Raw genomic sequence first — 16,031 nt, 5'->3', positions numbered from 1 at the left:
TCTAGAATGGTATACAAGCTTTCCTGGACCTGCCTCTGCCTTCCTCCCCAGCCTCACCTCCCACCTCCACCCCGGCCCACGCTCCACTCCAAAAACACTGAACCACTCAGGAGGCTTTGTGTTTGTGCCTGCCCTCTCCACCTTCTTTCCTGCCAGTCACTTGACTGGGGAGCTAACTTGTATTTTTCAGGTACCACCACTTCCTCTTCTGTGCTAATAATAGCTTCTCCCGAGGATACTGATCTCCTTCCTCTACTTAACCCTACAGAAAACCTAGAGGGCAGAAAAGCACAATAAATGGAGACATGGAGTCTTTCATTTATTTCTCAGCTCTCTGGCTGGAGTTCTCCCATTATCTCAGGGAGTATGTAAAACAATAGTTCAGAACAAGCATGATGGTCTTCAACGAGGCAGGACGCACTCCCTTCCCAGAACATCCTTCAGTTACAGCAATGCCAAGATGCTAACTGCACCAACACCAGGAACAATCCTGGCCAAACCAGGGCTCAGATGGGGCTTTCACTGCCTGCCAGGGCAGTCTTGACTCCCCACTGCTCAAGGCAAACTCTTTTAAGCAAATATTTCCCCCCAAGGGCTGCTGATTTATACAACAGCCTGTTTTTTGCTTGGAACCCATTTATCCAACTGGACAAGTGGAAGGGAGATTTTCCCTGGTGGTGCTTGCCAAAACAACCTCAACAAGGGAAGGGGGAGGTTTCCGGACAGGAAAATATCAGGCCCAAACACCAATAAAACCTACTTCCCGGCCAAAATCTGGAGCAGCATTACTGAGCCATGCTTGAATAACAAAGGTAACACGCTCCACTGTAACCTGTCTTGCATGAATTATACACATGGTTGTGAATAAACCCAAACTGGGGCCTGAAAGTGCATGGTGGGGTGGGAGGAGGGAGTTAGGAAGCAGGAGAATTGGTCTCTCTAGGGCTCTAAGGGGAAAATGGGAGATGCTTCAGTTGAACTCCCAGTACCTCCCTCTGTGTAGATTTAAAAATCTATCTCAGCAGTAGTTACAGGGTCTTCCAGTTGGGCCCCTTCCCAAGGGCCCCATGTTGGCAAAGAGCAAGAGGAAGCTGAGCGACCTGACGCATCTGGAAGCTGACTCTGTATAAACTGGGGCTTATGGAGGGAAGAGGATAAATAAGAAGCCAAGGGTCAGTTCCACATTTCTACTCTTTTCAGTGTACAAGTACCTCATGCTGATGTCTATTTAATACTTAGCCAACTGCAGCTGGGAATGGGAAGTATGGCCCTAGGCTGCAGAGCTGCAAAATGGCTTTCATCAGATTGTGTGCTGCCAAATAGGAGGTGAGCTCGCCTCACTCCAAAAAGGGGTGGTGATGGCCTGAGGTGCCACATGCCCATATAAACCCATGTTCGTTGATGGCAACCCAAGGGTTCAGCCCTCTTCATTTCCAAGAAGGAGTAGCAAGATATAACTAGGGCAAGCAAAGAAGAACAGAGCTGAATGGAGCACTCCCCATGGAGCATCCCCCATGGAGCACTCCCAAACCCAAAGCAGCCAGGAGCGCTTTCCAGTCACAGGCCCACCATATTCTGTGACCCTTTGCACAGAGACATCCTCTTCTGCCGTCGTTTTAGCGAGTGAACCAACTTCCCCCTCTGAGAGACTAGAAGAACCTTCCTTCAAGGGCCACCAAGCTCAAAGACAATGAAAACATGCTTAATTTTCCTGCTATTTCCACAGGAAAAGAGCAGATAAATGAGAACAAAACTCATGGGCTATCCTGAAACTGGTTACTCAAAAACAAAAACTGATACAGCAAAATCCTTGCTTATCATATTTAGGGAGTGAAAATGTTAACTGAATCTCCTTCTCTGGTACAAAATTCAAGTTTCTTTGTGAAAGTACACCCATGGTTGTATTTACTAATCAGCGATAACAAAGCAAAGGATCTTTGCAGTAGTTGGAGGTGGAGGAGTGATCTACTTCTGAACACTCATAAAGTTTAAAGTGTATTTCATTTATACCCCATCAAAAAGTATTTACTCGGGATGAAGAGTGAATTTGATCAAGATTGGGTGTTACATGCAACTGATGAAATATTGAACATTACATCTGAAATTAATGATTTACTATATGCTGACTAATTGAATTTAAATTTTTTTAAAAAGAGTGAATTTGATCAAAATATATGTGTTTCCTCATTATGTTTTTATGTTGAAAACATTCACTGAAATCTACCATTAACCACAACATAATTACACATCCCCAATCTCCCATAATCTTACAGTTTTTAAGGTCATGTAAGAGAAAAGAATTTTATTCTTCCCAGAAGTTGCTCAAATTTAGTAGTTGTTTTTTTTTTTAAAGAACACACCCCCTTCTTCCTGTGTTACACTCCCTACCTAGTACCTGTGCCCCTTGTGACTATGAACCAAGTCAAAAATTGGTCAAAGATGTTAAGTTTCTTAGGCACGTAGTATGGAAGGCCAAGAGTTAAACTCCAAGTTAAGCAAACGTTAAAGTGGCCCTGCTGGGAAAGTCCTAACAACTTGACTTCCAGTCATTAGACAAAGCTAAGGAAAGATGTTTGACTGGAGACTGACAAAAGAAGAAATAACATAAGGACCAACAAGGGTCCTGGAAGTGGGAAATGGAGATTTTCAATGTGATGAAGGACCATGTAATTATTTTTTTTTAACCTACTGATGTTTATCCCCAAAAACTTCAGTACTTGTTAGTATGTCCAATTAATCCATCAATTAAATGGAATCCATTTTAAAAAGAGTTTCCCTTCTTGCCCAAAACCAATCTCTTCACCCTTATCCTAATTCTCCTGCTTCTCAGAAACCTGTCCATACACCTATGTACAGAAGAATGAAACTCAACCAGTCTCTTAAACCATACACAAAGATAAAGTCAAAATGGATGAAAGACATCAACATGAAACAGGGATCCATCAAAAACCTAGAGGAGAACATAGACAGGAACCTCTTCAACATCCGCCACAGCAACCTCTTTCAAGACACGTCTCCAAAGGCAAGGGAAACAAAAGTGAAAACGAACTTTCAGGACTTCATCAAGATAAAAATTTTCTGCACAGCAAAGGAAACAGTCAACAAAACAAAGAGGCAGCCCACAGAATGGGAGAAGATGTTTGCAAATGACACTACAGACAAAGGGCTAATATCAAAGATCTATAAAGAACTTCTCAAACTCAACACCCAAAAAAAAAAAAAAAAAACCCACAGATAATCATGTCAAAAAATGGGCAGAAGACATGAGCAGACACTTCTCCAAAGAAGACATACAAATGGCTAACAGACACATGAAAAATGTTCATCATCATTAGCCATCAGGGAGATTCAAATCAAAACCACACTGATATACCACCTTACACCAGTTAGAATGGCAAAAATTGACAAGGCAAGAAACAACAGATGGTGGAGAGGATGTGGAAAAAAGGGAACCCTCTCACTGTTGGTGGGAATGAAAGTTGGTACAGCCACTTTGGAAAACAGTATGGAGGTTCCTCAAAAAATTAAAAATAGAGCTACCCTACAACCCAGCAATTGCACTACTGGGTATTTACCCCAAAGATACAGATATAGTGAAAAGAAGGGGCACATGCACCCCAATGTTCATAGTAGCAATGTCCACAATAGTCAAACTGTGGAAAGAGTCGAGATGCCCTTCAACAGACAAATGAATACAGAAGATATGGTCCGTATACACAATGGAATATTACTTGGCCATCAGAAAGGATGAATACCCAACTTTTGCATCAACATGGATGGGACTGGAGGAGATTATGCTAAGTGGAATAAGTCTAGCAGAGAAACTCAATTATCACATGGTTTCACTTATTTGTGGGACATAAGGAATAGCATGGAGGACATTAGAAGGAAGGGAAAAATGAAGGGTGAGGGAATCCAAGTGGGAGATGAACCATGAAAGACTATGGACTCTGGGAAATAAACTGAGGGTTTTAGAAGGAGGGGGTGGGAGGATCGGTGAGTTTGGTGGTGGGTATTAAGGAGGGCACAGATTGCATGGAGCACTGGGTGTTATTTGCAAACAATAAATCATGGAACACGACATCAAAAACTAATGATGTACTGTGTGGTGTCTAACAGAACATAATTTTTTTTTAAATATGATCCTGTCCATATACTAGTCTGTGAGTTAACTGTTTCCTCATACTGGCTCCTTTCTTTCAATAAACATTCTTCAATTTTTTCCAACTTTAAAGGAAAAAACTAAAGTGATACAGACCTCACTACAGTCCACTGACCTCCTCTCTCTCTTCCAGAAAGGGTTGCCTACACACAGACTTGCCTTCCTTACCTCCCATTCACAGTCCCCCCACCCCCCCCACCATTCAATTTGGTTCTGCTAGCCCTTCCTTCTAACCCAGGCCCCTGAAGTCCCACCGGGTTTTCAAGTCCAGTCACTGCTCTTCAGGCCGTTATTCTTCAGAACCATCCTTTAAACATCCATACTGTGACTCATCTTTTGTGCACACTCTCCTTGATTTCTGTGATTCTCCTCCTCACAATTTGTCCTCTCTTGCAATCTCCAATACAGGGTTTGGCTCTTTGTCAGTTGATTTGATTTCACACCTTCCACACATAATTCTAACATTTCCCAAGGTTAAAAGGCACCCTCTCAGAAAACCACTATGTCATCACAGGCGGGCTGAGAGCCCAGCCCAGCACACTGAGAAAGATCCTGAGGCAGATTCACAAGGCTTGATTCACGCCCCTGATCCTGACAAGGACACACTGAGCCTTCCTTGTCTGTGCTATGACAGACAGGATTCTAAGGACCAGCCTCCAGGACTCAGGTTACCCAGTATCCGTCTCCTGCTGTACTCTCTCATCTCCTCAATGCCCACTAGAGCTGAAGGTAACATCTGTCACCACTTCACATCAGCTCTGTACAAAAACATGAAGAACAACTACCTGTGAGCACTGAAGAGCAACCAAGACAGGCATATGCTAGAGCAAAGCTAACAGGCAGAAGTAGGCACTGGTACCGCATGAGCTTCTGTGTAAGTTTCCATTTTGTGGTGGGATCTTTGTTTTTCCCAAAGCTTCCAGTCTGAAGGCAGGCTCCAATCTGTGCCAAGCCAAGCAGCATAACATAAACAGAAAACCTCCCATATCCGACTGAAGAACCAGAGGACCAAGTCTGAGGCAACCACACATGCTGGAAAGTAAGGAAAAAATCCTGGAAAGGAGAAAAGCCAATACAGGAAGCTCTGGCTTCTGTACATAAAATGTGCCCAGGGCTCCCCCTGAATTCACAAGCAGCCATGCTAATGATAAATTACTGAACTGATGGGGCCCCTGGCTGGCTCAGTCAGCTAAGTATCTGACTCCTGATTTCAGCTCAGGACATGAGCTCAGGATCATGAGATCGATCCCCACCTGTTTAAGATTCTCTCTCTCCTTCTGCCCCTCTCCACTCATGTGCTCTCTCAAAAAAAAAAAAAAACAAAAACAAAAAAACAAACAAACAAACAAAAAAAACCTGGAACTGAGACTGGAGGTTCCACTGAAGACACAGAGTTTGCATTTTGAATCAAATCAAATTACCCCCCTATTTGTCTTAAAAGACAGTAATATATATTATGGAGGGCACGTATTGCATGGAGCACTAGGTGTGGTGCATAAACAATGAATTCTGTTATGCTGAAAAGAAATTTAAAAATAAAATAATATTAAATTAAATTTTTAAAAAACAGTAATATAAATAAATTCTTTGAAGGAATGAAAAAATAAATCCAGAGTCTTTGCAACCAAACTTGAACAATATATAGGAACAATCTAATATCACTGACATACATACAGGAAAATGTGACCCATTCTCAAGAAAAAAGAAAGAAAAAGATAATCCTGAAGATCAAGCAGACCCAGATGCTACAGTTAGCAAACAAAGATTTCTAAAACCACTATACTAATTGTGCTAAATTATAAAAAGCAAAATAAGGTCAACATAAATTAAAATGTAGGAAATTCATAAGAGATATAGAAAATATCTAGAAATAATCAGATGTAACTTCTATGACTGAAATATACAATTACTGAAATTAGTCACTGGGTGGGCTTAATATCAGAATGGAGCTTGAGGAAAGACTCTGTGAACTTGAAGACAGATGAATAGAAGCTATTGATTTTAAAAACAGAAAAAAACGACTGAAAGAAATAAACAGAGTCTCAAAGAAAGAAAAAGTACTTGAAGAAATAATGGTCAAAATGTTCCCAAACTCAATCAAAAACCCACATTATCAAAGGCTCTGAAATTTCCCAGGAAAGTCTAATGCTGAGACCTCTTTCTGCATTTCTTCTTAATTCTTGGGCACAATCTATAGGGCAGGGGAGTAGGTATATCCCCAAGGGTACAGCTCTGGGTAGAAAATGGGTACAAGTCAATGAGTAGGGAAAGACTTAGCCCACTACCAACGTTCCTGCTTTTTTCCTAGCATTTGAAGAAGATTCCAAATGCCTTTTCTCTTTTAGCTCTCTCCCAACCCCCACCCAACTCCATGCAGTTTAACCAAGAGTCTTGTCAATAAGTAAAGGAATATGTGCTACCGGCTTGCTGCCTTCTGCCCTTGAGCCAAACCCATCAAGTCAGAACCCTACTCCTCCTTCCCTCCTACGCCTCCAGTTCACTCCCCCACACATGGTCCCCCTCCCCTTAGAATAAAGATGCAACACCATCTTGAAGACTTACCTCCTTCCTCTCAGGTTATCCATTCCACCATCCTTAGAGATCTGCCTAACAAACTAATGTCCCAGAATGGGGCCCAAGTGTTTTACATGGTGACATGCCTAAGGGGAAATGAGGCTTGAAGTGCAAACCTCTTATTCATAAATTGATCTCCCATCCATCCAAACTAAAGGCAGATCCTATAGAAGAGAATCACCAAGGGCTGCAAGAGACTGCCTCGTGCTAAGAAAGGCTAAAAATCACAAGCATTCCCCTCTTGGCACCTGCTGTAAATCCCTAAGATTTACAGTCAGTAAGAGTTGTGTGCAGCTGTAATCATGCCTCATGCTGGGATGATAACCTTTCCAGAAACCAGGTGTTTTTTGTGTCTGGACTTAATCACCCAACCCAGCCAAGCCCTGAGCCATGTGACTTTTTGAAAATTCAGCAGGTGGCAGCCCCATGTCCAATCTCAGAAACTAAGTTGGGTCCCTTTACATAGAGAAGTGTCTGGGATGGTCAGGTAACAAGGGTTCTCAGGGCAGAGAAGTAACAATCCATGCTGATAGAGGGGTGTGCCGACACAGGGCTGACCCATTCCTTTCCCCAGAAGTCTCTGCTGGAGCACTCAGATGATGACTTCTCTACATTTCTTCAGACAGAAGTCTGCTATATATGCAAGAATACTGACCAGAGTCTCTGCTAAGTTTCTATGGTTCAGAAAACATAGTTGGTAACATCTTGGTTTTTGTTCATTTATCCTAATAAAAGCTCACTAGAACTTTTTTTTTTTTTTTTTTTTTTTAATGAATCCTGGGGACGCCTGGGTGGCTCAGTGGGTTAAACCTCCACCTTAGGCTCAGGTCATGATCTCAGGATTCTGGGATCGAGCCCCACATTGTGCTCTCTGCTCAGCAGGGAGCCTGCTTCCCTCTCTCTCTCTGCCTGCCTCTCTGCCTACTTGTGATCTCTCTCTCTCTGTCAAATAAACAAATAAAATCTAAAAAAAAAAAAAAAAAAAAAAAAACAAAACTGAATCCTGAGACGTTCCCAATCTATGAAGACTAGTGCCCAGCATGGCAGGCACAGGGCTGAGATACAATGAACGTGAGGAGCAGATGAGGGAAGAGATGCCCTCTGCTCATCTTCCCCTTGACTTCTCTCTCTGGGGAAGGACATAAAGGAGAGAAGAATTTCTGCTCTTCTTCCTTCTCATGGGTAACCTTGATCCTCTCACCTTTTCTTTTAAGACCCTTACAGTTACGAACAACTTGTTTTGGAACTTCTTTTAGGATCTGCAATCCTCCACTTTGGCCACATTTTGACATGAATGGTATTGTCACTCTGGCAGAGACAGAGGGAACTTCTGGATGATGGGTTTATGGCTTTTAGTGACATGAGGCAAGGATAATTGAGGACAGGTCAGAGGGGAAGCTTTCATTTTCGCAAAGCACCATCAGGAGGAAGGAAGGCATGTGGGGCTCCATATGGGGACCTCAGAGGTAGGTGATGGGGCAGGGCTCTTGCTACAGAGGACTTACCCTCATCCTCCTAAGCTTGTGACCAACAAATAAAGAGCAACCTTCAACATCCAACCCTCAAAACATTACATAAGCCTAGGACTCTTCATCAGCACTGACCAAACATTCTGCTTAAACCAAATCATGTAAGACGTCTGTCTCACATGAAGATGATCTGATTCAAGGAAGCCTGGATGGCTCAGTCGTTAAGTGCCTGCCTTCGGGTCAGGTTCATGATCCCACGGTCATGGGATCAAGCCCTGCATTAGGCTCCCTGTCCAGAGAGAGACCTGCTTCTCCCTCTTCCACTCCCCTTGCTTGTGTTCCTGCTCTTGCTATGTTTCTCTCTGCCAAATAAATAAAATCTAAAAAATTAAAAAGATGATCTGATTCAGGGGGAAGTGCTGAGGGGGAAAAAAAAAAAAGAGATGATCTGATTGGAGTCTTGCAACAGACATGGCCCTCAACTCCCTCCCAGCCTTAATATCAGGAATCCATCGGCTTCCTTTATCTCTTCATGGGTTTTTCTGCCTCATAACTCATACATGGACTTCCTTTGGATCTAGAACATAGCAGCTTTTTGTAGGAATCCTTCATGCCTCCAAACCACAATCTCAAAAGAGGATGTAAACAGGCCCATTGTGGGGAAAACCTGGAGGCAGAATGAGTTAGAGCCGTTCTGCTTCACCTGAACCACCTGGGACCTTTACTAGGAAAGCACAAAATTATGAGCTAAGAGGGAGCAATAGGAAGAAAATTTACCAGGTCTTGAGTCCTGTAATGTGCAAGCTCTGTGGTGCATTAATTTACATATTCTAGGATCTCCACCTCCCAGCCATCCCTGTCCTGTAGGGATGAGGACTGCCGGAGGCAGAGAAGCCATCCCTTTCTCAGGTCCCATTAGGGCTCGAAGTATACAACCTGGGACACTGCTCAACCGCCCTCCAAGATGTTTCTACTCCACTGGGTCACCAATCACAGATCACAGACCACCACCCAGGGGTCCCTAACCAGGTGTCAGCAGCAGATTCTGATAGCCTTGCCACATGCAGAGCAGACCCGAAATTGATCAGTTTCCCCACCCTTTCAATGGAAATATCTCTGCAGCCCTACTACCCTGAGCCAGGTGGTTCAGTCTCTCAAACTGGATTCTCTAAAGAATCTGAGTTTGGAGGTCAAGAGCAATCTAAAAGGACTTTTGAACAACACGGAGGTAAGGGATGCTGACCTCTGATGCATTCAAAATCCACACGTAACTTTTGCCTCCCCAAAACAAACTGTTAATAGCCTACTGTGAACCAGAAGCCTTACCAGTAACAACCAATTAACAGATTTTATATGTGATATGTGTTATATGCCATATTCTGATAATAAAATAAGCTAGAAAAAAAGCTATGAAGAAAATCATAAGAAAAAACATTTACAGCACTCTATCTATGGGGAAAAAAAAAATCCACAGGTAAATGGACCCATGTGGTTCAAACCCATTTTGCTTAAGGGTCAAATGCCGTTTAAGGGTCAAAATGGTCATTCTCGAAAAACATTCAAGGGGATCCCAATTCAGAGTCTGGGGCATGATTTCCAAACAGCTCCCTCCCTATCAAGTTTCCTTTCACCACTATCACCATCACTACTCCACCCAACCTGACCTGGAGCTTAGGTGCCAAAGTCCTGAACTCTCTTTCCAGCCTCCCCCACCCGCCATTGTTTCATCCCTTTATACTTTCTTTAACCTCCAACCCTTTGGTATGTAGATCATTTTAGCTTTCCTCACCCCTAGACTCGCAGTAACAATTCTTTCTCTGTAAGAGGAGGTTGGGAGGGGCACCTGGGTGGTTCAGTTGTTAAGTGTCTGCCTTTGACTCAGGTCATGAGCCCAGAGTCCTGGGATTGAGCCCCAAGTCGGGCTCCCTGCTCTGCAGGAAGCCTGCTTCTCCCTCTCCCACTCCCCCTGCCTGTGCTCCCTCTCTCACTGTGTCTGCGTCTCCCGCTGTGTCTGTGTCAAATAAATAAATAAAATCTTAAAAAACAAAAAAAGAGGTTGGAAAAAACTGAGCAGGCTAACAAATGTAGGATTTCCTTTCCGAGATACAGAATCAATGTACCTTGATGAACTAATACTGCATATTATACTCATATCGTACCTTAGCCCTGGACAGTATTCTATTCGTGAGCATTCACACATTTATTCTGCTTGCACTCACCTTGATGTGGTCAGGCCTTCCATGGGTATGGACCCTTTCTGGTACTCCATCTTGGGCTTGAAGGAGTCTCTGGGCAGGTAACAGTGATAAAGAGGGTAGTTCTCGGTGTATTCGGAGAGTAGACATGGTTTCTCTGTTTTATCATAAATCTTGGTAGGAAGATGTGGACAGTGATGCCGCCTATAAAAAAGACATAAGTCAGGTCTGTTATCTTCAGGGGAAGAATACAGCCAGTCTGACAATGCCACCTTCTCGAAATGGGACCCCAGGTTTTCAAATCAAGACGGCCAGCATTAAAAACAGGAACTTAACTTTTCTCTACTAAACTAGGAAGGGGCCAGAATTTTTTTTAATGCTGGATAGCTGCAAACGGCTCATCACCCAAATTCCTTAAATCACAACATTACACACAAGCATAACTGATGGTCAACCACAAAGATGCCATACTGCCTGTTTAAGCACAAAATACTTCCGGTACCCTAGTAGGTAAAACGCTGTGACCCCCAAGTCCTTTGAGGGATGCTCCAGCTGGTCTCCCAATCACCCAGCAGTTAGGGTTCAACACCTGACCTGACCCTGCACTGCGGGGCTGTGCACTAAGCCTTTCCTAGTCAGCTGGTTCCTGGGTCAACTCAGAATGTCACCTTTCCAGATAAGGGCCATCACACGGAGCAAAACCCCCTCAGTTCCGAGCTCGCTCCATGCCACTGACTACGGAAACCTGTTGCACACTGAAAGTCTGGCTCATCCTCTGCTCTCGCCTCAACTGGTGCCCCCACAGAAAGACTTCCACTGGTTATCTTCTACCTAAGATCCACCTAGCAGCCCTCCCCTGGCACAGAGGCTCTCTCATCCCCGCGCGGGCCTCTCCCACCACCTCCTGCTCGCCGTCATTGGCTGGTCTGCTGGTGAGCTTGTTCACGGTCTCTTGTCTCTCAAGCTCAGCACCTTCTCTGTCTTGCTCGCTGCTAGAGTCCCTTACCCTGCCTGGTACACAGCAGACTATCTGCCAATGAACGATTACTGAACAAATGACAAAATACGGAAGTATATTATTAAATAAACGTGAGATCTCATTACACAACTAGATGAGAGAAAATAATTTGAAGTTATAATTCACGGTGAGTTTTCCCATTTTGCACACATGGTAGTAAATGAACCTTGGGATTCTACTTATCGCTGGACAAAGGGCGGCCGTTGGAGCTCTCAAAACCTAAGCAGTCTGTCAATTATTCATATGCCACAGACAACTCTTACAAACCAGCTGGGGCACCCCTGGTCTTCAGACATCAACACAGCCACAAACCCACACGTTTGTGATTTCCAACTTCCTTCCACCAAGGAACAGCACAGAATGGCTTATTTTTAAATTTTTTTTTTTTAACGCCGATTTTAATTAGAGAAAAAAATATACAAAAAAAATACAAAAAAAACAAAAATACACAGTATTCGGGGGCAGCACATGGGGGAAGAGAGAGAGAAAGAGAGAATACATCCCCGTTCTCATCTAAAGCATTTTCCAGGCAATGGTTAGCATGCTATCTCTTCCTGCTGTTAGTAAGTTCCTCCCTCCGTATCAGTGTTTCCTGCCACCACTGTTGTTACCAGTACTTCTCTTCCACCTCCCAGACCCTAGAGAAAACAATCAACACCTGTCGGGTTCATACGGCTAATACTGCATATTAACAAGTACCTTTAGAGAGAACGCTCTTTGCAGGGCACCTGCTGGCTCAGTCGCTTAAGTGTCCACCCTTAGCGGGGAATCTGAGAGTCTCTCTCTCTCCCTACCTCTCCTCCTCCACTCTGTCATCACTCTCTAAATAAATCTTTATAAGACAGAGAAAGAGATCCCTATATGATTCTTTTCTCTTTGTAGTTTTGTGTATCCGAAAAGCCTTAAGATGGCACAAACTTGCCACATTCGTTTTTTTTTTAACTTTTTTTTTTTTTTTTTTTTTAGTTTTTAAGTAATCTCTACACCCAACATGGGGCTCAAACTTACAACCCAGAGCATCAGGTGGCACAAGCTCCGCCAACTGAGGCAGCCAGACGCCCCTACTTTTTATTTTTGTTATTACAGAAGTACTACTGGTTCCAAGTATTTTAGATTTTCCTAATTATTGACAAGGAAATCTTCCACATAAAGATGCCACCCTGAGGGTACAAATTTCAGTGTTAAATACACTTAATAAAAGTTTAGTTGTTCTTTTTCAAAATGCATGTTGTTGGCATTTCATAGACAAAGATGATTGTGTATTTAACATTCTATATATTTAATAAAATGGGCCCTAATCATGGCTACAGGAGTCGGTGAGTGCTTTCATCTTCTGTTCACTCAAGAGATAATTGTGTTTGCACAATAAACGAAATAACTGCATCCCATGCTATGTAAACATTAGATATCATTACCATTCCTGTGTTCACCATAGGTCCAATTATCGGAGTTTTCAATCTGAACCAATTAGCACCCTATCATTTTAGGATCCCTACAAACCTTAAATCAAAAGCCAAGAACTGCTGCTTACCAAAAATGCCTCTGCCAATCTATTTTGTTCACCCGTGCTCTGAGAAAAAAAGTCACGATTTTATTAAGAATAACTTCGATTCAAGCACTTGCAATAAAATCCACCCCACAGGCATAGCAATATTTTCCATCTCCAGGGCCCTTGTTTTGCAAACCAGTAAAACTTTGTTTTTATATAAACCCCCCCTTCCATAAGGTTACATTTTTTGACTTCACACTATAAAGACTTATTCCTCAAGAAAAATAAATTTCATGGCAAAATACTACATTGTGATTGGTATCATGAGAGGGGATTTCAATAAAGCAATAAGCTTCCACTCAGACACTGATGTTCCTTGAAGTGGAATGTTATCTGTCTATAGCGAGGGCGGCAGGGTTGTTCTGGACTCGTTGCTAGTTAGCTAAAATCTGTCTCACTCTGAAGTACCAAAGACTCTTACTTGAAAGTAAATGTTTCACTACCTGTCTGTTCCTAGGACCCCCTCCTTTGCCTTACCCATTAATCCAAAGCCCTGAGTATCCCTCTCAAGTCACCAAGCACAGTATCTCCTCCTTGTCGGTCTGCCACCTTTTTCCCAAAAGGGGAAACACTTCAATTCTTAATTTTTAGTGGGCCTAGGAGTGATTAAAGAAAGTGTGTGGAGGGAAGCCTGAGTGGCTCAGTCAATTAAGCAGCTGCCTTCGGCTCGGGTCATGATCCCAGGGTGCTGGGATTGAGTCCCACACCAGGGTCCCTGCTCAATGGAGAGCCTGCTTCTCCCTCTCCCTCTGCCTGCTGCTTTCCCTGCTTATGCACACTCTCTCCCTGTCAAATAAATAAATGCAATCTTAAAAAAGAGAGAGAGAGACTGGAAGAAAGGAAGGAAGGAAGGAAGGGGAAAAGAGTGTGGAATCACCAAGCTTGGGGTATTTTAAAGTAAGCCTGACAGTCATGAGTCCAAGAAAGGAGACCTCTTCAAACTCTCTGATACTCATATCCTTTGAGGGGCTGCCATGGCCACCAGGCTGGGGGTAAACACTCAAACCAGCCCACTAGGCAGAGAAGGCAAAGGGGAGGGAGGCTTCCTTACCAGGACCATCTAAAGTCTTTCCACTCCAGAATTTACTAAAGGACCACAGGAAAAAGGAAATAATCCTGACTTTTTCTGATATTTGGTAAAGGGAATAGTGGAAAACTTTCAACAGAACACAGAAAAGGTGAATAATAGTTGACTCTGAGCACTGACTCCAAGCTAGAACCACGGAATTTTAAAAATTCAATTTTAAAAGGGGCCATGGAGGGATGCCTGGGTGGCGGTCTGTTATGCACCCGTCTTCAGCTCAAGTCATGATCCCAGGGTCCTGGGATCGAGTCCCACATCGGGCTCCCTGCTCAGGAGGAAGCCTGCTTCTCCCTCTGCCTGCCGCTCCCCACTATTTATGCACACTCTTTCTCTGACAAGTAAATGGATAAAATCTTTAAAAATAAGTAAAGAAGAGGAGCTATGGAGATTATCTAATCCAATGTCCTCACAATGCTGACAAAAAAAAAAAAAAAAATCAGCTCAGATAACCATGTGTACAACCCAGCCATGGAAAGCATCTAGTTCTCTTTTGCATCTGAATGACCAGATTCATTTCCTGACATCTAGGTCTGTAGGAACCATAGAACAGATGAGAGAACGTTAAAGATCTGACAAGTTCCTCTAGCATCGCAGCACCTGATAGAGAATGCAAGCCAGGTAGGAGAGCCACACACATTTTAAATGTTCTAGTAGCTACCTTCAAATGGTAAAAAGAGGCAAAATTAATTTTAATATATTATTTAATCCAATATATTCCATTTCAGCATATAATCAATATCAAAAATTAAGATATTTTGCTTTCATACTACAACTTCAAAATCCAATAGGCATTATACATTGACAGCCCGTCTCAATTAGAAATAACACATTTTGAGGCACCGGGGTGACTCAATCGGTTAAGCGTCCAACTCCTAATTTCAGCCCAGGTCACCATCTCAGGGTCGTGAGATCGAGCCCCATGTTAGGCTCCACACTCAGCACAGAGTCTGCTTGAGACTCTGTCTCTCCCCCTGCCTCCTCCCCACCCCCACTCATACACACACGCCCTAAATAAATACATAAATAAATAAAATCTTAAAAAAAAAAAAAAGGAATACCACATTTCAAGGGCTTACTAGCCCCCAATGGTGGTGGCTAGTAGCACAATCTGGAATCTGAAGGTTCACAAGAAACAAATGCCAACCCTTGGATGCCAGCGTTCTCCGCAAGTGGAAGAAAGAACAACGTACCTAGAAATATTTTTCTTGATTCATATCGTATTTATCTCCTGCTTGGACTCTCTGACTTGCCTTCCTGGGACATAAACAGAGGGCTTAAGGGACAGGAAAAATTGAATTTTCCTCTAATTCTTCTCGCTCCACAGAGCCAAGCTTCAGTTCCACATGCCTGTGACACTCTCCAGAGCTGCCCTCCTTCCTGCCGCTTCCATATTCCCAAAATGCTTCTCCTTCTTCAAGGCCCATCTTGCAAGCCACGCCTACCACCACCACCACCCTTGGAAGCTGCTAAGAATGTGACTGCACGGGGCGCCTGGGTGGCTCAGTGGGTTAAAGCCTCTGCCTTCAGCTCAGGTCATGATCCTGGGATCCTGAGGTCAAGCCCCACATTGGGCTCTCTGCTTGGCGGGGAGCCTGCTTCCCTCTCTTTCTCTCTTTCTGCCTGCCTCTCTGCCTACTTGTGATCTCGCTGTCAAATAAATAAAATATTAAAAAAAAAAAAAAAAAGAAAAAAAGAATGCGACTGCACTGTCACGGGCTAGGACTCACTGTCTCCTCTGGGTGTGTGCCTGGCTCTGTGTCCCTACCTCTTTTGGGAACATTTTCTATACTGCCTTACAGGGGCGTTTACTTATAAACTCTCAGATCAAGAATTCTCATGGCTGCAAACACAGATTGTTCATCCTGACAAAAAGCTGATGAACAGCATGGCATTCTTCTGACCACCAACAAGCACCACAAACAATAGCCAGGGTACTGGAACTTAGGACTTCTCAAGCATAGAAGCTTCCAATCCTCTTTT

At 43.4% G+C, this 16,031-nt stretch overlaps 1 protein-coding gene across 1 annotated transcript in view; it reads right to left on the bottom strand.

The window, feature by feature from the left end:
- SAXO1 (stabilizer of axonemal microtubules 1) overlaps positions 1 to 16,031 on the bottom strand; it is a 103,772-nt gene that overhangs the window by 18,009 nt on the left and 69,732 nt on the right. The window contains exon 2 of the mRNA XM_032880496.1: positions 10,425 to 10,604. Within this exon, the coding sequence (XP_032736387.1) occupies positions 10,425 to 10,604 (180 nt within the window). The remainder of the gene's footprint in view (positions 1 to 10,424; positions 10,605 to 16,031) is intronic.

Source organism: Lontra canadensis, unplaced genomic scaffold (assembly GCF_010015895.1).
Source record: "Lontra canadensis isolate GAN:19392208 unplaced genomic scaffold, GSC_riverotter_1.0 scaffold70, whole genome shotgun sequence".
NCBI lineage: Eukaryota > Metazoa > Chordata > Mammalia > Carnivora > Mustelidae > Lontra > Lontra canadensis.
The sequence above is the reverse complement of the archived record's forward strand: the minus strand, read 5'-3'. Positions and strand labels throughout refer to the sequence as shown.